The sequence below is a fragment of the Octopus bimaculoides genome, chromosome 24, assembly GCF_046866305.1.
Source record: "Octopus bimaculoides isolate indiv1 chromosome 24, ASM4686630v1, whole genome shotgun sequence".
NCBI classification, from domain to species: domain Eukaryota; kingdom Metazoa; phylum Mollusca; class Cephalopoda; order Octopoda; family Octopodidae; genus Octopus; species Octopus bimaculoides.
The window spans coordinates 23,523,940-23,548,343 of record NC_142951.1 but is presented as its reverse complement, the minus strand read 5'-3'; the positions used below and the strand labels follow the sequence as shown (position 1 = coordinate 23,548,343).

The 24,404-nt window shown below is 35.9% G+C and overlaps 1 protein-coding gene across 8 annotated transcripts in view; it reads right to left on the bottom strand.

Moving 5' to 3' along the window:
• The window catches only part of LOC106882575 (striatin-3), a 267,291-nt gene extending 243,209 nt beyond the window's left edge, over nucleotides 1–24,082 (bottom strand). For all 8 annotated transcript variants that reach the window (XM_052976853.2, XM_052976854.2, XM_052976856.2 and 5 more), the window contains exon 1: nucleotides 23,639–24,082. In XM_052976853.2, coding sequence (XP_052832813.1) covers nucleotides 23,639–24,004 — 366 coding nt within the window. In that variant the 5' untranslated portion in view covers nucleotides 24,005–24,082. The remainder of the gene's footprint in view (nucleotides 1–23,638) is intronic.
• Nucleotides 24,083–24,404: the final 322 nt, after the last annotated feature.

The following is a 24,404-nucleotide window of genomic DNA, read 5'->3' as shown; positions in this document are numbered from 1 at the left end:
AGAATGACATAGAGGATCTGGAGTCAAGATTATCTGGAATTATGACAAGTAAACTTGACTTTAGCAAGGTTTGAACTGAAAACTTGAAGATATGTAACGAATTACTGAAAATCATTTTGTCTGTGTTTGACCAATCCTCAAGTGCCATCAGTTTAGGAATAATGACCAGCTCTAATAGAACAGAATTGAACTCAGAATGTAAATAAATATAACATTATTTTTTCTTTTTGCCCGATGCTCTATTGATTCTATCATGTGCATCCATGGCTCTCAACCAGGGTCAATATGATACCTGGGAGTCCATATGACCCCTGGGGATCCATACAAGATTTTTGGGGTCCACACAAACAAAATAATAAATTGGGTACCTGCAGTAATATTCTAAGGATCTACGAAAAAATTTTGCTTCAGATGTATTTATTGCAAGAAACAGCAAGATTTCTTTCTCTATCTAACGTTTTACATAGTTCAACCTACACAAGTTAATGGGTAAACAGCAAAATAGGAATTTTGTAAGTATCTATAAAATTAGTTTTTAAACATCGAATTGCTATGGGGGTCCACCAGAATAAAATAGCAATCAAAAGGGTCTGTAGGTAAAAAAAAATGGCTGAGAATCACTAATATAAATAGATAGAAGATAAAGTAGATGAAGGTGATAATGATGATGATAGCTATGTGGTTGAATTTTTGTTTGTAGAAAAATTATTTGAATAAAGAAATAACCCAAGTAAAACACAGCTCAAGGCCAAACCATTCTAAGAAGCCAAAGCTTATACAGAAACAACAAAACAGAAGATGAAGTAATGGCGGTAATGAGCAGCAATGGAAACAAACTTAGAAAAAAAAAATCTTCATCAGTAATACATTCAATAGATTTTATAACTATACATAAATTTACGTGATGAAAAAACTTACTTAACATTTTATATATTAAAGTCGCTGAAATATAAGAGATATACAGTTCACTTTTATATCTATTCTACAAAACATATTGAGTACTGCTTACTTTGTCACATCATTTTATATATATACTAGATGGCCCCATGCCATCAAAAATGATGGCTAATTGTAATATTTTATATATATTTAAATATGGATGGTAAATCAAATTAATACACTTGTCAATGTTCACATCTCAACCTCCAGTATTCGAGTACTATTTTTCCCACCTAGTTTCATATTTATGTGCTTACTCTGATATGTGTGTGTGTGTGTGTGTGTGTATATATATATATATATATATATATATATATATTAATGTTTGTTTTTATGTTCGGTTATAACAAAAACAATTATGCATTAATCTGATGGGTTGCTCCATACTTCTGCATTGCACAAACTTATTGTTTGGCCAGTCCAAAAATTGCTTAGCTGGCCAGAACTTTGAAGTTACTATCAACAACATTCTAGTATAAAAATAATAAATATATATGTGAGAGAGAGTGTGTGTGTGTGTGTGTGTGTGTACACATACATATAATATATATGCTCTAGCATGGCCACAACCTTTGGGCTAAAACACAAAAGAATAAAATTATATGACAAAGAAAAAATAGATATTATAGATATATTTGTAAATATTTCTAGATTTAGTTCATCCAATGAATGATTTCTCAATATACACACTTCTTTTTATTCTTATTTTATAGACAACTCGGCTCTCATGAGAGAAAACTTAATCTAGAGCAAAACAGCAGAACAAAAGTTGAAACTCAGGTGGAGAAGACAATACTAGAAACCATGAACGTGTATGGCTGGGTGGTTAGGTGGTTGGTTAATTGGTTGGTTTAAATGAGACAATATGGATTAATGAATCATAAATACAATAAATATTTAATAATAAGCAACTAATTTAGAAAAAACTTGTTTTATTTAACCCATTTATTATTTCATATATTGTATTTGGTGAACAATAGCGTTGTTGGTTACAGGTTTCCAATAAACTAGTCATCAGTTCACAACATTACTGATCGTGAGCGGGATAAGGGATTGTCTGTGGAACTTGGTTTGGAACAAATATCACCAAGGGTGTTTTTATTTGACAGTACTAGTTTTTCTGTTTCTCTATAATGTTTACATCTTTTACCTTTATATATTGGTAAAACACACACACACACACACACACACACGCACACACACATAAACATGTGCACACACCTTTTACCTTTCATCTGTTTCAGCCATTTGACTGTGGCCATGCTGGGTTAACACCTTGAAAGGTTTTTGTCAAATAAATCACCCCAGGACTCACTTTTTTAGAAGCCTGGTACTTAATCTTTTGCCAAACTGTTGGTACTTATTCTTTTGCCAAACTGCTAAGTTACAGGGATGTAAACACACCAACATTGGTTGTCAAGTGGTGGGCAGAGGAGGGGAACAAACACAGACATACACACGTAAATATATACATATAGATGATGGGCTTCTTTCAGTTTCCATCAACCAAATCCACTCACAAGACTTTGGTCAGCCCAAGGCTATAATAGAAGACACTTGCTCAAGGTGCCATGCGGTGAGACAGAACTCAGAATCATGTGATTGGGAAGCAAGCTTCTTACCACAGCCACACCTGCCTCCAAATGTATACAAACTTTTCAGCAATCTTTCATTCAATGCACAACAAATTGGAAAGAAATATGCCAAACTAGTATACAATGAAACCAGTCTTTAATTTGTAGAAAACCCACTCAAACCTTATGTTTGTGATAATGGAACCAAGTAAACTCTTGAAAATAATCTGAGATGAGATTGTCCAAAGTTCCATACATGATGCAATATTTGTGCTTAATGTATGAGAGTGTATGATGTTGTTAGTAGCCATTATGATGGGGACAACTACGTAATTCATACACAAATTCATAGACACACACACACACACACAAATATCACTATAACCTTTCATCACAAGATCACCTCCCCCAATGTCCCCTCCCCTCCTGAAATTTTTTTTTTTTTTTGTCTTGCAAGTACTTGGTGATCCTGTCAGTGCAGGTGTAACTTTAAAACACCCACTCCACACTGTAAAGTGATTGGTGTTCGGAAGGGAGTCCAGCTGTAAAAACCTTGTCAAAACCGATCCCGCTTGTGCCACACAAAAAGCACTAAGTCCACTCTGATGAGTGGCTGGTGTTAGAAAGAGCATCCAGCTGTAAAAATCCTGCTAAAACAGTCACAGAAGTCTAGTGCAGGTTTCTGTTGGCCAGCTCTTGTGAAACCATCCTACTCATACTAGCATGGAAGGCAGATGTTAAACAACGATGATGATGATGTGGAATGGAGAGAAGCAGAAAGTAAAAGATTTGCTAATGTTCCATGACATGAGGTATTTTGGATTGCAAGATAAATGTGACTCTGTAATGATTTGGCAATTATTTTCCTTTCAATTTGTTGTCCACCTAAGGTGGTGAGCTGGCAGAATCATTAGCACTCCAGGCAAAATGCTAAGTGGCATTTCATCAATCTTCACATTCTGAGCTCAAATTCCGCCAAGGTCAACTTTGCCTTTCATCCTTTCGGTGTCAATAAAATAAGTACCAGTTAAACACTGGGGTTGATGTAATCAACTTATCCCCTTCCCTGAAATTGCTGCCTTGAGCCAAAATGTGAAACCAATTTGTTGTCCACCATTATATGTACCTCATACAAAAGACCACCCCCCTTTATATACACACACACACACACACACACATAGTCTGGAACAGGTTTCAGTTACTGAACTGTGACTATACTAGAGTACTTTCATCCAAAGTTTAGTGAATCAGATTGGCTCCAATGTTTAACTTTAAGACTGCTGCCATATTGATATCTATTTGTTAAACCATTAGTTTATGGAAAATATACAACAGCACTGGTTTTTAAGCAGTGTCACCATAAAGACAGTCTCTGAGACCTAGATCATTATGTTTGGTAGAAACACACAGAATGGTCTTCCTTACAGTTTCCATCAACCAAATACCACCCACAAAGCGTTGGTCGAACCAAACCAACAGTAGACAACCTGGATGCAAAGCAGAGTTCTTAATCACATGGCCATATTTATTTCAGACTAAGAAGACCTCAATTTAGTAAAATCAGGTGGTTGTTTTAAAAAATACATTAAGAAATTAATAAAGTATGTATAAAAAAAATGTGGAAGAGTAACATTTCAGGCCAGACACTTTCTTGGACGATTAACAAAGAGAAATGGGTTGAATAGGTATTGAAAGAAGGGTACATACAGTATCTAGGGAATAATAAATGGGAATGAGATAGAAGAAATTCAGAAAGTTATTAAATTGTTGTTGTTGTTTAAGCTCTCTAAGTCCATCAGTCATTATCTAATAGGCCTAAAATCAAAAGTATTCCAGGCATTACGAATTTGTCTGTATTTCAAGCAGTATATTGAGGACTGGATTATCCAATTGGTCCTGCCTTTTTTAATTACAATAAGATGTGGTTTGAGAAAAATTTCTTGTTACTGGAAGAGGTATAGTGATGACCTTTAAAAGATTGCTTTCAAATTAAAGGTATGGGAAACATGTTTTAATCAGGAGGCTACTGCTTCAGGGCAGACTTGTAGTTAACCCATTAGAATTCAAATCTAAAGCTTATTTATTCATATTGTTTTGAATTAATCATGCATACTCTTATAGCTTTGAGAATTCAATGATGTGATTATTCATTTTTAGAACGACATAGTAGGATAGGAGGGAGAAGCCAGATCTGGATGGTTTGAACATGTAAAATATTTGGGCCAGATATGGCCGGTTAAAATGCTAAAGGTTAAACATCACCACCACCATGTTCTACCACACCACACTAATGTAGACTAGACTATTATGTTTAATAAAAACACACACAAAAAAAAACTGATGGTCATAGCTGTAATCACAGAGTTGACCTGGGCTAAAAAAAGACAATGAACAACCATATAAAAAGAAAATGATAGGTGTGTTGGAATGTGTAGCAAGAGTGACTCAATAATACACAACCATACTGATCAAACTAATAATGCAAGAGTCTGTACATGGTGGTTCAACTTAGTAGAAATGGTAATCAAATTTCCTTTGAATCTCATCAAAGTGTTTTAAAAATGGAAAAGGAGACACTATGCATCCAGGATAGTGTAGTCCAAATGCAGTGTCTTCATCAGATCCTTGGTGTCTCTCTAATCTTAAACAACATCCGAGAACAATGTCACCAAAACTGCCACACCAACTTTTGTGGCTGCAGTGCACCAAAGAAGACAAGGGCAAAACAAATTGAGGAAGACCTAAAGTCACAGCACTTTGACCTCGGGCATGCTAAGGCCAGTGCCATGAATTGGAAAATGTGGAATAGCATCATCACCAGAATCCAGTGGCACCCACAGCAATGTATTGCTGAAGAGGACAACCTTCCTCTCCATCTAGGGATTAAAGAAGTAGTAGTCCTGAATACACTATACCTTAAAAATATAAACAACATGGATGATCAAGGTTTCAGTACCTTTGGCAATAGAAATTCCGAATCAAGGCTTACTTGGTGTTAATCATCATCATCCAATAAACAGTTACGGATAAACAAATCCAATGCATTTTTAATGAAATTTCCAAGTTTCATAGGAAACAGAAATGGAAATGCAGCCCCTGTCCCCCCATACACACAAAACTGCTCACAAGAGATATCAATGAAATCATGAGAAAATCATTTTTCATATTCCCTCATCCGTGGTATAATGAATTTGATGAGGTTGGTTTAGTATGAAGAAATGATAAATATTATTACACACAACATTCGTCTGACCTTTAATTTCTCAACAGATAGGTTTTGTTTAGTAATAATTTATAATTAGACAGCTGTTATGGCCTACATTTAGAAGGAACCAGAGAGAGAGGGAGGGAGACAGCAAACATCTAGTGGGGGTAGCTATGTGTGTGCATATGTGCCCCCCCACCCCTGCCCTTGAAAATTTAGAGGTGAAGCATATATACTGCCATCAATATTATTTGAACTTAATGTAAAAGGAGAATCTAAAACTACAATTTGTACAGCATTCAGTCCACTGCGCTAACCATTTCTGCTTTTAGCACCACCATCTTAGCAATAATGATTCCTGATGTTGTTGCTAAGACAACAACTTCTGGAGAAGGACACATTTTATTAAATCAACCAGAGTACAACTTTTATCTTTTACTTGTTTCAGTCATTAGACTGCAGCCATGCTAGGGCACTGCCTTGAAGAATTTTTAGCCAAATGTACCAACTCCAATACCATTTCATCTTTTAAGCCTGGTACTTATTCAAGTAGTCTCTTTTGCTGAACCACTAAGTTACAGGGAAAAAAACAAACCTACACCAGTTGTCAAGCAGTGGTAGGAGACAAACACAGACACACACACACATGTGACAAGCTTCTTTCTGTTTCTGTCTACCAAATCCACTCACAAGGCTTTGGTCAGCTCAAGGCTATAGTAGAAGACACTTGCCCAAGGTGCCACGCAGTGGGACTAAACCCAGAACCATCAAGTTGGGAAGCAAGATTCTTACCACACAGCTATGCCTGCATCTACTTGACTGTTATATATATATTATACAGACTGCCAATATTGAAGATTATTATTATTATTATTATTACTATTATTATTATTATTATTAAAGTGACGAGCTGGCAGAATCATTAGCATACTAGGTAAAATGCCTAGCGGTATTTCGTCTGCTGTTATGTTCTGAGTTCAAATTCTGCTGAGGTCGACTTTGCCTTTCATTCTTTCAGGGTCGATAAATTAAGTACCTCCACCAAATTTCAGGCCTTGTGCCTATTATAGAAAGGATTATTATTATTATTAATGTGGTGAGCTGGCATAACTGTTAGCGTGCTAGGGAAAAATGCTTAACAACATTTCTTCCAACTCTTCTGAGTTCAAATTCCACTGGGGTCACCTTTGCCTTTCGTTCTTTCAGGGTCGCTAAAATAAGTACCAATTGATCACTGGGGTTGATATAATCGCCTTATCCCCTCCCCCAAACTTGCTGGCCTTGTTCCAAAATTTGAAATCATTATTATAATTTGTAGTACAGTCAATAAAATGACATTTGGCTTAAACATTTAAGCTCCATATTAGCAACCACAGTGATTATGATGGGTTCATCAACACCACAGACAGCAGTGATTATACTTATTTACATCACAAACCACAACAATCATACTAGGTTTATTAACGCAAGCAAAAGTAATTATACTAGATATATTAGCACAAAAGAAATGATAGGTTTATTAACAAACCACAGTAATAATAATACTAGGTGTATTAACTCAAGAAATCATAGTAAAAATACTAGGTTTATTAACATACTAGACTATAGTAATTATAGATACATTAACACAACAAATCACAGTTACAAGTTTAACACAACAGTCCACAGTCATTACACTAGATTTATTGATAGACTTGTTAACAAACCATAATAGTCCTTTTTACTATAGGCACAAGGTCTGAAATTCTGGGGGAGAGATTAGTCGATTACATCGACCCCAATGCATAACCGGTACTTATTTCATCAACCCTGAAAGGATGAAAGCCAAAGCTGACCATGAGGGAATTTGAACTCAGTGTGAAGACAGATGAAATGTTGCTGTCCAGCACAAAAATGATCTCGCCAGGTTGCTACCCTAATAATAATAATAATAATAATAATAATAATAATGGTTTCAAATTTTGACAAAAGGCCCGTGATTTCAGGGATTAAATGAACCCTGGTGTTCAACTGGTATTTATTTCAACAACCCCAGTGTTCAACTGGTATTTACTCCAACAACCCCAAAAGGATGAAAGCAAAGTTGACCTCAGCAAAATTTGAACTTAGAACATAAAGATGGATGAATTGCCACTAAGCATTTTTCCCAGAGTGCTAATGATTCTGCTAGCTCACCACCTGTAACAAACCATAATAATAATACTAGGTATCTTAACAAGGCATAGTAATGATGCTAGGTTTACTAACACAAACTACAGTAATGATACTAGGTTTATCAACACAAACTGCAATATTACTAAGTTTATTAACATAAAATCATGTTAATTATAAACAACAAAAGCCAAAATAATTATACTACGTTTATCATTAACAATAATATATGAGGTATGAGTTTATTAACACTATTAACTGCTATAATTACAAGTTTACTTATATAACAAACCACAGAAATAATAGTTTTAACAAAACCAGCTACAATAACTGTACTAGACTTATTAACACAGCAAACCACAGTAATTGTACTTGATTTAATTAACACAATAACTTAGTGTGACACACTAGAAGATGAAAAAGTCATGTTGCTAAGTTGGATTAAGACTGCTGAAACAATTGGAATACAACTGCGTGTGATTATGTAAAGGATTTTCATTCAACATCCATTGTTCATAACTAAAATAAGCTTGACAGGGAGTTTAATCAGACAACATTTTACAGGTAGATGCCTTTCTTGCCACTAAATGTTACCTGTTTTCTAAATAAAGGATGTTTTTAATTCCACAGCTTTTCAAAATGGGAAGTTACTGGTGGTGATGTCAACAACCAGTGGAAACATCACATTCCTGTTTCACTGTAGTATATCAACATTCACAAGCATGCGGACACGCACACATTTAGACAAAAAGACAGACAGGTAGATATACAGATAGATGCATAGACAGATATACAAAATAAACAGTTGAATTTTTTTAGAAATTATGTCAGCCTCAAGAAGATGTGTTTACAATTAGCCAACTGGCAATTGAGAATAACTCCATATAAAAAGGGGTGATAATCTCAAGAATTAAATTTCTGTGAAGTTGACAAGTCATAGGAAAAGAACAAACATTTATATGTGTATGCATGGTGCAGGGTTCGATTCTCTGTGGAGGCTTTCTGGCCACTTTTCATCTTCTGAAGGGTATTTACCTAATTTTCTAAGCTGTCTACATAGCCCTCCTGTGTTCAAGGATTCTATCTCTCTTTCTCACTCTGTACATATACATGTATATGTATATATATATATATATATATATATATATATATATATATACAAACATATATATATATATATATATATATATATATATATATATATATATATATATTCCTTTATTTTTTTATGTCATTTGACTGCGGCCATGCCAGAGCACAATCTTGAGAGGTCTTAGTCATACAAAAGGACCCCAGGACTTGCTTTTTTTAAAACCTAGTACTTATTTTATCAGTCTCTTATGCTGAAGTGCTAAGTTATGGGGACGTAGGCACACCAACACCGGTTGTCAAGCAGTGATTGGGGGGACAAACAGAGTCACAACAACAACACACAACGAGCTTCATTCAGTTTCCTTCTACCAAATTCACTTACAAGGCTTTGATTGGCTCGAGGATATAGAAGATGATACTTGGCCAAAGTACCATGCATTGGGACTGAAGAGGGAACAATGTGATTGGGAAGCAAGCTTCCTATCACACAGTATTGCCTCTGCATATATCTAAACACACACACACACATATATATACATACACACATATATATACACACACATATATATATATATATATACATACATATATACATATATATACACACACACATATATGTATATATACACACAAATATATACAAAGACACATATATACATACATATATACAGACATACGTACATACATACAGACATACAAACAAATATGTACATACACACCCATATATATATATATATATATATATATATATATATATATATATATATAGACACATATATATATATATATATATATATATATATATATACTAATATATCCTTTATATATATAAATATATATCCTATATATACTAATATATCCTTTTGTTATTTACACCACCTGTCCTCGTCTGTTATTATTTGTATTTTCTCCCATATATATATATATACATATATATACATACACACATATGTACATACATACATACACACACATATGTACATACAAACATGCACATATGTACATACATACATACACACACATATGTATGTACATACATACATATATATATATATACAAGCACCCACTACACTCTCAGAGTGGTTGGTGTTAGGAAGGGCATCCAGCTGCAGAAACTCTGCCAGATCAGATTGGAGCCTGGTTTAGCCATCCGCTTTGCCAGTCCCCAGTCAAATCGTCCAACCCATGCTAGCATGGAAAGTGGAGGTATGATGTCGATGATGATATATATATATATATGTATGTATATATATGATAAAGGCAGGTGTATAAATAACAAGCAGTTGTATTAGTTTGATGCTAAGTGAGAAAGTCTTTTACATTTTGAGCCTACACTCTTCAACAGAGGAATGAGAGAAATTAAATAGAGACAATAAAAAAAAAACTTGTGGATTTAGCAATTTTTAAAAAATTGTTAGTGGATTTGCAGAACCATTAACATGTTTGAAAAAAGGCTTCGCTGTATATTTTCGGCTCTCTACGTTCTATGTTCAAATCCCGCTAGAGTCAGTTAACTTTGCATTTCATCTTGAGTTCAATAAAATAAAACACAGGTCAAGTTCTGGACTTGGTGGCATTAACTAACTCCTACCCCCCAGTTACTGCTGGCCATGTCCCTAAATTAGAAACAATTACCATCATTACTATTATCATAGGGTAGTAGATCAACAAAATTGATGAACGTTGGACAAAATGCTTTGCAATATTTCTTCTGTCTCTTTACGTTCATAGTTCAAATCCAGGTACGGTCAACTTTGCTTTTTATTCTTTCAAGGTCGATAAAATAAATACCAGTAACTACATAGGCCCATGGTATTGACTACACCCCATCCTCACTGTTACGTCTCTATGCTAGAAGAACAATTATTATTCTTTAGTCAACTATCAACAGCGATTTAACAGACCAATGCCTTTCCCCGCAAATTTTTGGCCTTGTGACGTTAAGAAATTCATCAATTATCACTATGTAAATTACTGATTTATTTTGTCTTATTTCTTATATTAAACACATTATTTTTGTTTTTTAATCCTTCTTGTTTAGCTTCAGTTCAGTTCCGATCCAGCACACCAATAAATCGAAGATGTCCTAAATCTGGCCTTTTATTTACCCATACAGTAGGGTGTGGAGTATAAGAGAGATTGGGCTGCTAGCAGGCCGAGCGATCCCATAGAGGCTCTCTCTCGTTCATTTGTACACAGCTTTAATGAGTCACTCAGGTGTATACGTGCGCACACACTCAAACACACGAACGTAAAATCACAAACAGACGCCATTTTGGGGGTGGCTAAATGACAATGAGTGAGCAAAGGAAGAGAAAAAAATTACGAGCGGGCACAAAATAAGGGACCAATTTTATTACTATACACTACTTTAAAATGATCCCTCAATTCTAGTCAGGATTTCAGCATCTTGCATATAGGAAAAGGGAGATAATGCAAAATTTGTGTAGTACACCTTTCATATGTATGTATGCGTACACATATATACACACACATTTCCCCAACAATCTCATCTCTATCTTTATATATATAGATCTTTATATATGTATATATATATAAACTCTAGATTGATTGGTTACCTCTACATCTATATGTATGACAAAAAAATATCATGTGACTATCAGAAAAAAAGCAGGAAAAATAAATATATATATATATATATATATATATATATATATATATATATATATATATATATATATAAATAGTGGGTTTTAAAAAATCGCATATTTTACTCTGCAATTCCAGCTTGAATGCTCCATATGTGTATGACGAGTGTGTGAGTGTATATATATGTGTGTGTGTGTGTGTGTGTGTGTACTGAGATGCGGGTGTGTTCCAAAAGTGCGTGTGACAAATATACTACCGTGTCTGAGACAAAAATTAAAAAGTAAAAAAAAAAAAAAAGATACAAAGAATAAATATGGCTCTGACGTCTTTGGAAAAGTTTTGTATCTAGCAAACTGTGTCAGGAAGAAAAAAAAATAAACAAACATATTTGTAGTCGAGGTGAAACTAAATAGAAAATCATTTCTAGTCTTTATATAATCCAGCGTATGCGTGTGTGTGTGTGTGAGATGACGATGGTCTTGCTTCAATTACTCATATTTCTTACTACTCGACTTAACAGTACATAAACTATGACATTATATAGTTCGTATGAGATATTTATATAGACACACACACATATGCAGTACATATACTAACATTTGTATACACACGCACACAAATATATTCAGGTGCGTTATGTATTTTAATCTGCTTAGGTTGTTTCTATTAAATTTAGTTTGCTTCAGATTTTTTTTTTTTTCTTTTTTCTTTCAATAATAAAAAAGAGAAAAAAACTTCCTTAAACCTAATATGGATATTTCGAAATATAATTTTAAAAATACAGAAAGCGGAAAAGCTTTTAAATTCTCAAAAAAAATTACCAAGTCATAAGCGGAAATAGGAAAGTAAAAGCTTTTACACACAATTTAGATGTGAAAAAAAAATGTGAGATAGTATGAATGCGTGTACGGTTTATATATATGTGTGTGTGTATATATAGTGTATGTGTATAATCCTCTCTCTATAAATGTATAAGTTATATGAAATGAAACTGTGTGCTTGTCAGTGAATATATATCAATGTGTGCGTGTGTGTGTATGTATGTGTGTATATATATATATATATGTATGTATGTATATTCAGAGAGCGGGGAATAGTGAGAGAACGAGCAAAGAATGAGTGAAGAAGCAAGAAAGAAGCAATGTAACAATAAGTAGTCCATTAGTCAGTTGATGTGTTTGTTGTCTTCAGTGAAAAACATGAATCACACCAGTTATGAGCTACTTGGAGAAACAACAACTACAACAACAACAGCAGCAGCAGCAGTAGTAGTAGTAGTAACAGCAGCAGCAGCAGCAAGAACAATAATTACAACCCCGAGACAGTGAAACCTTTACATGATCACCCCTAGAAATAACAGTCATATTTTCATCATAATTAAATCCCTTTCGTCATCATTAAAAAAAGTGGTACATAGAATGAGTTAAGCCAAGATAGACTGCTTCAATTATATATATATATATATATATATATATATATATATATATATAGTTTTAGGGAAAAGGACCAAGGTTCATGAACTCATCATTATTTTTAATTTTTAATAAATTGATTTTAATTAAAGAAATACCACTATGTATTTTGTCCGACGCGCTAACGATTCTTCCAGCTTCAGAGTTAAAATACCACCGAGATCAACTTTGATTTTTATCCCGTCAAGATCGATAAAATAAACAACCAATTAAGTATTGGGGTTGATGTCATCGACTAACACCTTTAGATCACCTTTAAAAAATTGTCGGTTTTGTGCCAAATCGGAAACCATTATTATTACTATTATTAAGCTCAGTGCAAGCACTTTCCGACCTCTCGGAAGTGTCCTCTCTCATCGCTTCTGTACGCTTTGGCTCTTGAATCACTGCAGCAGAAAGATAGGTTTTAAGGAGTATAATGCTCGAAGAGGGGCGTTAGACTGTTGCGTCAGTACCCTTGGTCGCACTCCCGCTGACGTGATGTCGGACACTACGGAAACTGAGGTGGACAGCATTATATGGAAATAATACGCAACAGTAACAGGAGCACGTAACAACCAAGAAAAGTTGGTGGGGTTGCACCTCGACAACTGGCAAAGTAAATCCATGCTGACTAGCGCCGAGTGTCGCCAGAGAGGTCCTGCTGAGATGCTTGGAGACTGATTCAGGCCAAAACGCTATGTGTAGAGAAACCGGGATCAAGTTACGAGTAGGGTATCCAGTCTCATCCGGAAGTGGGCTGAGAGAACTCTGTATTCGAAAAATCGGATACAAGTGGATAGAAGTAGTGAACATATACATCGCCTCGCTTCCGTTATTTATTGTTGCCTGATCCTCGTACCATGTTCCAGCTTTTATCTGACTAGACTGGAACGTCTACACTTCAGATTCTTGTGAAAGAGATACGTTCCACTAGTTAGAAGATCCCATTTGCTGCCAACAGAAGATCTCATTTGCTGCAGAGTTCACTTTGTGGCTAATGATACACAAGCATGCGTTCAAGTTGCAGCGTCTGCAGAAACTTCTGGACATTAGTAAGTCGTGGACGCCGTTTGTGAGGTACGTTTTCCCGCAGCTCATCTCTTTTGGCAAATCTGCAGCCGAGGGTCATGTGATGACCAAGAGTGGGTGCCTAGAATCGAGAATCTTGTCAGGCGCTCACAGTTCCCTTACTAGTCAAGCAGTGTTGCCTGTAATTGGTCGACCTTTGCATTTTATAGAGGATTGGCGAAAGGCAAGAGCAACGAAATTCGAAGGAGAGTCTAGGAATCAACGAAGATCGATTTAAGCTATTCAGGGGAATTTCCAGCTAGCATTAGTTAAACGATTCTAGCGATTATTGAAATTACTAAAATATATTATAAAAAAGAAAAGTTTGTTAGCTGTATTTTTCTAATCGAGTATACCTGTGATCACAAGAATCTGTGATCTAGCAATCTCATCTCCTTTTCAGACGACATTAGCTAATGTCCTAATTTGGGGGCAAAAACTGTGATTTGAAGGAAATTTGGTGGTTATTTTTAGCAACACAAGCAACCACATAGAGGGTTATTGTTCTTTTGACTTCAAGTATATGCGAAAATAAAAAGTCGGAAACAGAAAGTTGTAGCATAATCTGGGTCAGCTCTAATAAAGCAAACCTCTGATCGAAGACATTCCAAGCGTTACAATCTCATTTATTTTTTGCTCTTTTGTTGGGGTTTTTTTCTCTTTTTTTCAAATATATTATATCTAAGACTATATTAGCCATTGTGATTTGCTATCTACGGCCTAACTAAAAACCACTTCCTTTTATTCTGATTATTACTTTTCACATATCGAATGCGATAGGGACTGGGCCTCGTTTGCTGTCATTCTTCCCGGTCTGTTATCGATACCTTGTCATTCAAGCTTGTTATTGATACTCCATTAACTTGCTCGTCATGTAAAGCATATATAATAACCAAGTCGCTATTTAAACCAGTCCCAACCATCTAAAAACAAAACTGTGTGTGTGTTTGTGTGGTACGATTTAAATCGCATGACATAACCGGTTTTTAGAACTCTGCGCGCAAGTTTCCTTTAACCTTACGATCAATACCTTTCCTCGTGATCAAACAGAAGAAAATTGTATGTCTTTACTCTACTCAAAGGAAGGCGGCTGTGCGATCCCCACAATGGACTCCACTGACAGCCGGATCAAGTCTGCATAGGAAATCGGCTGATCACCAACCCCACAAGTCAGTATTACTCAGACTCAACGAGGGGTACGTGTTGAACGGGTTTGTCGCTCTGCCCCCCCCCCCATCTCGGACCTTTGATGATAAGTTAATTTGTACCAGCAGGACTAAATTCACCTGGGGCTGAACAACAACAGAAATGGCGCAACTGTTTCTAGTAATATGGCTAAATCCACTCTACATTCCCATTTGGAATCTCTCTCAGATCGATAAAACCAGTACTAGTGATTGCCTGAGTATTGTTGTTCGTGTTATTGGTTTAGCCCCAGGTCAACTCTGATCCAGCCAGTAGATATGATCGAAGACATTCTAGCTGTAACCATTCTTCTTTTGTATGTTAATGTTTAATCTATTTGAATTTGAATTCGAAGGTAGAATCTGAGTCAGCAAATTAGTAACATAGCCTGAAGATCATAAGAATTTTAAACACAAACAGAAGCGCAGAAATAATTTAACTAAGACTACATCTATGTAGTTTTAAGACAGTAGGGAATTTGACTGCTATTTCTAGCAATCGAACGACCAGACAGAAGCTCCCAATCTGTATATATTTGGGAGTGATTCTTGACGGTTGAAGGATACGCTTTTTTTTTTCTTTCTTTCATTTGTTTGACTCATTGAATTGCGGTCATGTTGGAGCACCACCTTGAAGAGTTTAGTCGAACTGATTTTCAAGTCTGGTATTCAATCTATCGTTCTCTTTTTCCGAACTGCAAAGTCACAAGAATGTAAACAAACCAACACCGGTTGTCAAGCGCTGGCAAACACACACAAGCACACACACACACATATATATATATATATATATATATATATATATATATACGACGGGGTTTCACAGTTTCCGTCTACTAAATTCCCTGACAAGGCATTAGTTGGTCTGGGGCAACCGTAGAAGACACTTGCCCAAAGTGGAACTGAGTCCACGAGCTTCTTAAACCAATAGCTATGCTTCTATCGAGTAAAGACACCAGCAAGTTATATTTTAATCACCACTGTCATTATATTATTTTTAACACAGACAAACAGACGCAAGATCAGAAATTTTGAAGAGGTTAGTCCATTACACTAATTTTAGAACTTGCCTAGTGCTTAATTTCATTGACTGTCCGAAGAGGGATAAAAAGCAAGACTGAACTCAGCGGCATTTGAACTCGAAACATCGAGAGTGTTGCAAGGCATTTTGTCCGACATTCTAACGAATCTGATAATCCACCACCACCCTAACCACCAGAACAATATTATATTATATGGCATTCTAAGTTCAAATACCTTGATTTCATCTTTGCGGTGTTTCACTAAATAAAGAACTAGTCAAGAACTAGGAGATCGATATATTCCAAACACCGCCCTTCCTCTCTCCCTCCTTGCTCTGCAGATGTGTCATTTTGTGTTACTCATGTAAGAAATAGTCAAAGATGGCGGGAATAGAATCGTTAGCGCGTCGGGCAAAATGCTTTGCGATATTTTTTCCGATTCACTGTTCTGAGTTCAAACACCACCAGAGTCAACTTTGCCTTTCATCTTTAAGTGATCGATAAAATAAATATCAGTAAAGTACTGGGGATCGATGTAATCGACTTCCCCCTCCCTTCAAAAACTGTTAGCCCTGTGCCAAAATTTGAAACCATTATCATTATTGGCAGAATCGTTAGCACGCAGGGTAAAATGCTTAGCGGCATTTCGTCCGTCTTTACGTTCTGAGTTCAAATTCCGCCGAAGTCAACTCAGCCTTTCAACCCTTTGAGGTCAATAAAATAAGTACCAGTTGAGCACTGAAGTTGGTATAATTTGATAATTATTCTTGTTGTTTCATATTTGTTTTAGTTCGATTTCCAGCAAAGTTAACTTTCCTGTTATTTCTCCGTTACTAACGCAGATAAAAACCCAACGCTTAAGCGAATGCGCCCCTGCATGGCCGCTAGAAATAACAGTCAACCACCCTTAAATCACACCGTCTTAAAAAAAAGAACACGTTGAATAATACGGTCTTGGGTTCTCTGTACATAAGAAAAACACAGGATGGTCGTGGTTGGAATGCTTTTTGATCATAGAATAGTGTGATCAGGGCTAACCTAAAGCTAAGCAATAACTATTTCAACGAAGAAGCCGCCTCAACGTAGTCGCTCGATCTGCTAGAAATGAATTAAATTTCACTAAAATCACAACCTCCGTCTTAATCGTTGCCAATAGACAAAATTAAGTTTTTATTATCCATAGGTGTGCAGCATCAGGGTTGCCCTCGAGTTGAAATAACCACCAGAACCACCAGTAAATAAATGGCTCATTTATATTGACCATAACGCCGCCATACATTCAACAGGTCTTATGACAGCCTCAGAAAATATAATGATTACGGTGGCGAGCTGGCAAAATCGTTAGAGCATTGGAAAAATAAAAAAGACCTTGCGGCATTTACACTCATGAGTTCAAACGCCGCCTACGTCAATTTGCTTTTCATCCCTCCGAGGTAGATAAAATAAGAATCTGTCAAATTTAGGAGGTCGTTGATATCAACCAACCCCTCCCTTCAAAATGTGTCTAAATTATTGACAGAATTCTTAGTGTCCAGCAAAACGCCTTGGGGTGTTTAGTCTTACCCTTTACGTTTTGAGTTCAAATTCAACTCGAATCAAATTTTTCTTTCATCATTCCAGGATAAAATAAAAGACGTGTGTGTGTATGTACACCCCACCCCATATATATATATATATATATATATATATATATATATATATATACATACACACACTCACACCATATTACATACACCGCACACACATTTATATGTCTATATATATATATGGAAAAAAATGTGTTTATTATGGTAGTTTTAACTTTAAAAATCCCTCCTAGCGTGAGGCATTTATGTATAGTAATGCCCTTAATATAAATAAATATATTTAAAGGGAATAATTAATAAATGTTTCCCTTATGAGGTTTTTCACGCTAACTACTTGATAAATTCTTATAAAGATTTTATCCTATTTTTAGATATGAAAAAATGAATAGAAATGGCTTTTCTCATAATTTTTCCACTTTCACAATTAGATGTTTATACACACACACACACACACACATATATATATATATATATATATATATTTCAAGGTTTTTAACTTTTAAATTTGCTACATCCTCTGGAAAATTATATATATATATATATATATATATATATATATATATATATATATATATATATATTCGGTAAATTTTGATAAGTGCACATCAAAATTTACCTATTCTTCTTTTAACGATCCCAAACCGATGAAAGACAAGTCAACTTTTGAACTCAAAACGTTTCTGCCTCACCAGACTCAGTCATACTTACTTCCTTCGATATGCTTAAACATCGAATACTTGACACAGAATTCAAAGCTGAATCTGCAGAGTGTGAGTTTGAGTGTGAGTTTGAAAATAAGAATTAAAAGACAGGCGATTGTTTCTCGCAGATATTGAAGCACTCTAACGGAATGAGGAGGAAAATCCTAATACAAAAATAACTAAAATTAGATAAGAAATAAATTTATTGTCAACACACATAAGAGGGATGAAACACGAGTGAACGGGTATAGGTAGCAAGAAAATTGAATTTCTCTCTAAGGGGAGAGGGGTCACGTGCGGTTAGAAATGGCAGTCAAAATATCCCTCAAATCGTGTGCCCTGCCACCATCTTTAAACAAAGGAAGGACACTCTGAATATTATAGCTTTACAATATTATATTAAAGTCAGGATGGTCACAACAGGATCGCGTTTCATCGTGGGCCTGACGGATCACCGCAAAACCTGTGGCTAAAAAAAGAACGAGAGAGAGAATGGGTTGGAGCATGGACGGGTGGATGGGTATTTCAAGCAACAAACTGTGACACGGGACATCAGTAGTGGTAGTATTAGTAGTAGAATTGGCATTCCGTCGGTTACGACGACGAGTGTTCCAGTTGTTCCGATCAACGAAAACAGCCTGTTCATGAAATTAACGTACAAGTGACTGGGCACTCCACAGACACGCATACTTTTAATATAGTTTTTGGGGAGATTCATCGTAACACAGAATATGACAAGGTTGGCCCTTTGAATTACAGGTACTACTTAATTTTTGCCAGCTGAATGGACAAGAACAACGTGAAATAAAATGTCTTCTTCAAGGACATAACGCACCGCCGGGTAACGAACTCACGATCGAGAGCCGAATGTCCTAACCACCAAACCACGCGCCTGCACAGTAGTAGTAGTAGTAGTGGTAGTAGTAAATCGGTCAATTTGACTTTAAATAGTTGCTTGCAATACAACGACAACCACCACGGACAAAATGTTACCAGAACTGACGAGATAGATTATACGAAATACGCAGGGTGGAGACTAATTGACGAAATAGGGGGGAAAAAAATTAAAAAGTAAAGGTGTTGATTGGAGCAGAAAGTACAACTTTCTAGGAGAGGAGAGAGAGAGTTAAAGTTAGCTAATGAATGAATGAATGAATGTTACGAGTTTGTAGTGGAACGAGATATTAACGAGTAGCGACCGTTACGAAACTCGGAGCAGTAACAGTAACTCAGAGAAAACACCCTCACATACGGTGGTGCCTCTCACACATGTAATCTAAGTGATTATTAACTGAGATTACCCATGCAGTTAGCTGACAAAAACTCCCTCCAAAGAGCTTAAAATTTAAAATGGGAAATCACTAATATCAGCCAGTAGTAGTAGTAAGACGGAAAGAATAAACGAAATATCAGAAGTGTCAAATTATTTTCCGAAAAAAAAAAAAAAATACTTTGCAACTTTCGTTCCGGCTCTCTTAAGATCTGAGTTCAAATCTTATCGAAGTAAATTATTGCCTTTCATCCTGCATGGGTCGAAAAATAAAGTATATGTCAATTACAGAAGGCGTTGTAATCGACTCGTCCTCCCTCAAAATGCCAGGCGTTATAGCTTTATTAAAAACGATTACCGGGTAGTGCCACACCTTACCCGACACTGGACAAGTATTTATTTCAGCAACAGCAGGACGATGATAAAGCAACGAAGACATCGACTAGATTTGAACTCAGAATGTCCTACTGATTCCGTCAGTCATTCACGAAAAGTTAATTCTTAAAAGTAAATTATTGCTTAATTTCATTAATGAAGACCGCATTACTTATTCGAATGTGCTTTAGCGTAATATATATATATATATATATATATATATATATATATATATATATATATATATTACTTTCGATTTCATGTTCAATAGAGATCACTTGTTCCTTTAGTTACATTTTATAACATTGTATTTAGAGAGAAAAAGGCGTGGCATAAGTATGAAAATCTCCAAGTCCAGTCCACTACCACTACTAACCCTTCTGGTATCAAGTCCTGTATAATCCTCTCATTACGAGATCCACTACTACCAAGCCCCGTTTTCATAGATTACCTGTAGTATCAAAGCCTGTATAATTTTCACATCATTAGACTCACACCACCACCATTACTTGCAACCTTGTTTCTAACGAGGCCCTTAAGTATTAATCACATCGTCAAACCCATTCCTCTGCCAGAACAACTACAAGGCCCCTAGCATTAGGGGTTTTTTTTTTAAATTTTATTTCTCTCCCCACCCACCTCGAGTGAGGACTTGAAGTATCAGGGCTCATTAAACCATTATAATCGTAAGGATTCCGCCGGACAAATATTTTACACCATCTAAAATGGTTCCCGTTCGTGGAAATGCATTTAGTACAGGCGACTGCATCACGCACACACATACACACACGTGTGTGTGTGTGTGTGTGATATATATATATATATATATATATATATATATATATATATACACACATACACTCACACATGAACTGATGTGTGAGGATAGAATTTGAGTGCTAGAATATACGGTAGTATTTGTCGTACTATTATAATACACATACGGTGCATAAGTAGTACGTGCACACCAGTATATTCATACTAGTCAGGTAAATACACAAGATATTTTTACAGAAGTTTGAATATATAATAAACATCCCTATAATACTTTATAATGTGTGTGTGTATTTTTGCACATACACACATCATGTATACAAACGAAAACAACAAGCCTTTACATATCCACTATATATATATATATATATAATGTATGAATATTGCGAAGGGATGTAAGCATATAATGAAACACTAACCAATATCATCTATGCATATACATACCCTTCTTTACAAACATGTATGGGCAGACTCACAAAGTTTAAAATGTTTTGGTTTCTGTTTATTGTTTTTAGATCGAGAAAGTTTTGTTTAGTTTTGTAGAGAGAGAACAAAAGAAAGGATAAGGAAGAAAATTAATAAACGTATATTTAAAGGCAATGGGAATATAGAAAGCAGTGACTTCGTTTTAACAACAGCGCGCCATGGAGTAGAAGGTAGGTAGGGGGGATCAGTTTATGTAGCGCTTTCTACTCAAAACTGGACCCTCACTTCTGGGGGGAAAAAAACTGATGTTTAAAAAGAAACCAGAAGAAAAAAAATAGCCAATAGTCAGAAAATAAAACAAACTGCGATAAATAATGATACTAATGAATTATAGATATCATAAATACGATAGTCCTTAAGTTTTTAACACTGAACCTAAATTAAGAAGAGGAATCTGAAAATATAAACCAATAATTATTATTATAATTATAACTATTATTTCCCAATTATTGAGCATATATGTTGAACTTAACGTCGTTTTACGATTTGGTTTAGCGTCAAGAATTTGAAGCTTAGTTACACATAGACAGTGTGTGTGTGCATATACATGTCAACTATTGACTAATATATACACACATACAGACAAAATGCATAGACACACACATTGTATACTATTTCTTCCACTATTCACAAATATCAAATCAAATGATTGAGATCACTTGTGTCTATTTGGGTGTATATAAGGTAAGTATATATACATGAATATTTAACTATATATATATATATAATATATAGTGAACGTGTGTTGTACGAAGTTATAAATGATATGTATACGTATGTTTATGTACCAATGGGTTTGTGTGTGTGTGTGTGTGTATATATATATATATATATGTGTGTGTGTATATATATATATATATGTGTGTGTGTGTGTGTATATATGTGTGTGTGTTTAGGAAAGAGAAATGAAAAATAATGACAGAGGTTTGAGTGAAAGCTGGTGTTGGAGTAGAGGTTGGAGTGAGGTCTGGTGTTCCGTTCAAACAGGCTTTATCATAAAAGCTTCAATTTAATATATAATAATAATTAATACAATATAAAGATAATATACAGTCGAAAGGAAAATCCAGTTGGTGGTGTAAAGTAGAGTTATTATTCGGCCCTCGGTCAGCAAAGCGTTCCTGCTCTGACCATCTTGTCCCTTATTCAATCAAACTACATTATCCAATGTTTTACTTATCATTTTTTTCTTTAAAGACAGTAGGACATGATGTGAAGGAGATTTGGCTTCTATTTCTCGTGACCACGAAATGGTGATTCATGGTCCCTCTGTTACAGAGGTACTGTGTAGTTTTTCTTGTCCAGTCAGGAAAAGAATGAAGGGCAGCACCTATGACCGTTTCCCCGTAACTGGTTTAAGGAAAGGGAGTCTGTTATCCTCAGAATTGAGACCTGACCCCCGAATACTTGCCAAAAAAAAAAAAAACCCCCACTGAATTCCGTTAAATGTACCCAAGGGTGGGGTAAAATAAATTTGGTAACGGATCAAGTCATACCATCCAAGTGTTAGTGTAATGAAATGCTGGTGTGATATTTGAGTGATTGCAGAGGTGCTGTATCGGTGATGGTGGATGATGTAGTAGAAGTTGCTGATATGATGTGATGTTTGAATGAGTGGAATGTAGCGATGCTGCGGACTAGTCAAATAGTGGTGAAGTTCTTTAACTCCAGTTCAGTTTTATCGAGCAGAGCTACGATCAAAAGCATTCCATGCGTGACCATTACACTTTATTATAGTTTTTTTTATACGTAATACGCGCTTTTATTTTTTTTAAGGCGTTATTTATCTTCTATTTCTAGCAGGTCGATGAACCAAGTGGAGGCTCCCCGGTGTGGCCAAGTGGAGGGTAGTGAAGTCGTGATGTAGTATTTTAAGTGACTGTAATGGTAGTGTTGGTGCGGTGGAGCGGAGATTGGTGCTGTTTGAATGGGTGTAATAGTTGCTGTGAGTGTGAAGTAATGAAGCAGTGGTGTGGTGTATGGTGTACTATGGTAGAGATATAGTAGAGGGCGAAGCAGTGTTGCTGAGTGATGAGTGTGTGTGAGACGAAGATGAAAGATAATGTCTATCATCAGTATCTTATAATAATAATAATAATAACATCAACAACAAAATGAGAGGTAAATGAAATCGACCAAAGACTTACTTGAAGTTCTGCTCTCTCCACCTCCCATTGCGACCGTTCCATCTCGAATCTTGCCCATTCCGTTTGTAAGAAATGTAAAATTCCCGGCATAGAATACTGAGGCCTTTGGCTCGATTCATCGGCTTGTTGTTTGGTAACCATTCCAGCAGCACCAAGTCCACCAACAACACCACTACAACCACCACAACTACTACCAACACTATTACTGTTGTTGACGGCGGAAAAGATGACTGGACTAGCGCCGTTGTTGTTGTTGTTGTTGCTGCTGCTGATACTACCACCTCCTACTACCTGGCCACCACCACCACCACCAATACTACTACTACTGCCTCCTCCGTGTTGTGATCCGGGGCCGTCTTCAATCATCTTACCATGACCGCCGCCATTACACTGGCTTTCCTTTCCTTTCCTTCCTGCTACTTACTCGGCGGCTTTACTTGCAATGACGTCACTCTCTCGCTGTGTATGTGTGTGTGAGAGTAAATGGAGTATTTGTGTGTTGTTTTTGTTATATAGTTCTTTTACTGTAAAAGTGTATGTACGTTATAAAGTTGTACGATTGAGCATGTTTCCCTCTCTCTCCCTCTCTCGCTTATACTCTCTACCTTTCTCTCTTCCTGTCTGTGTATGAGTGCGTTCCTATGTTAATTCATGTGTGCGCGTTTTCGTTGTTACAGAGGTTGTGCCGTGACTGTGGTTGTCTCCCCCTTTCTACCAGTGTGTGTTTAAGTATGTTAGTGTGCATGTATTTCCGTCGTTATATATA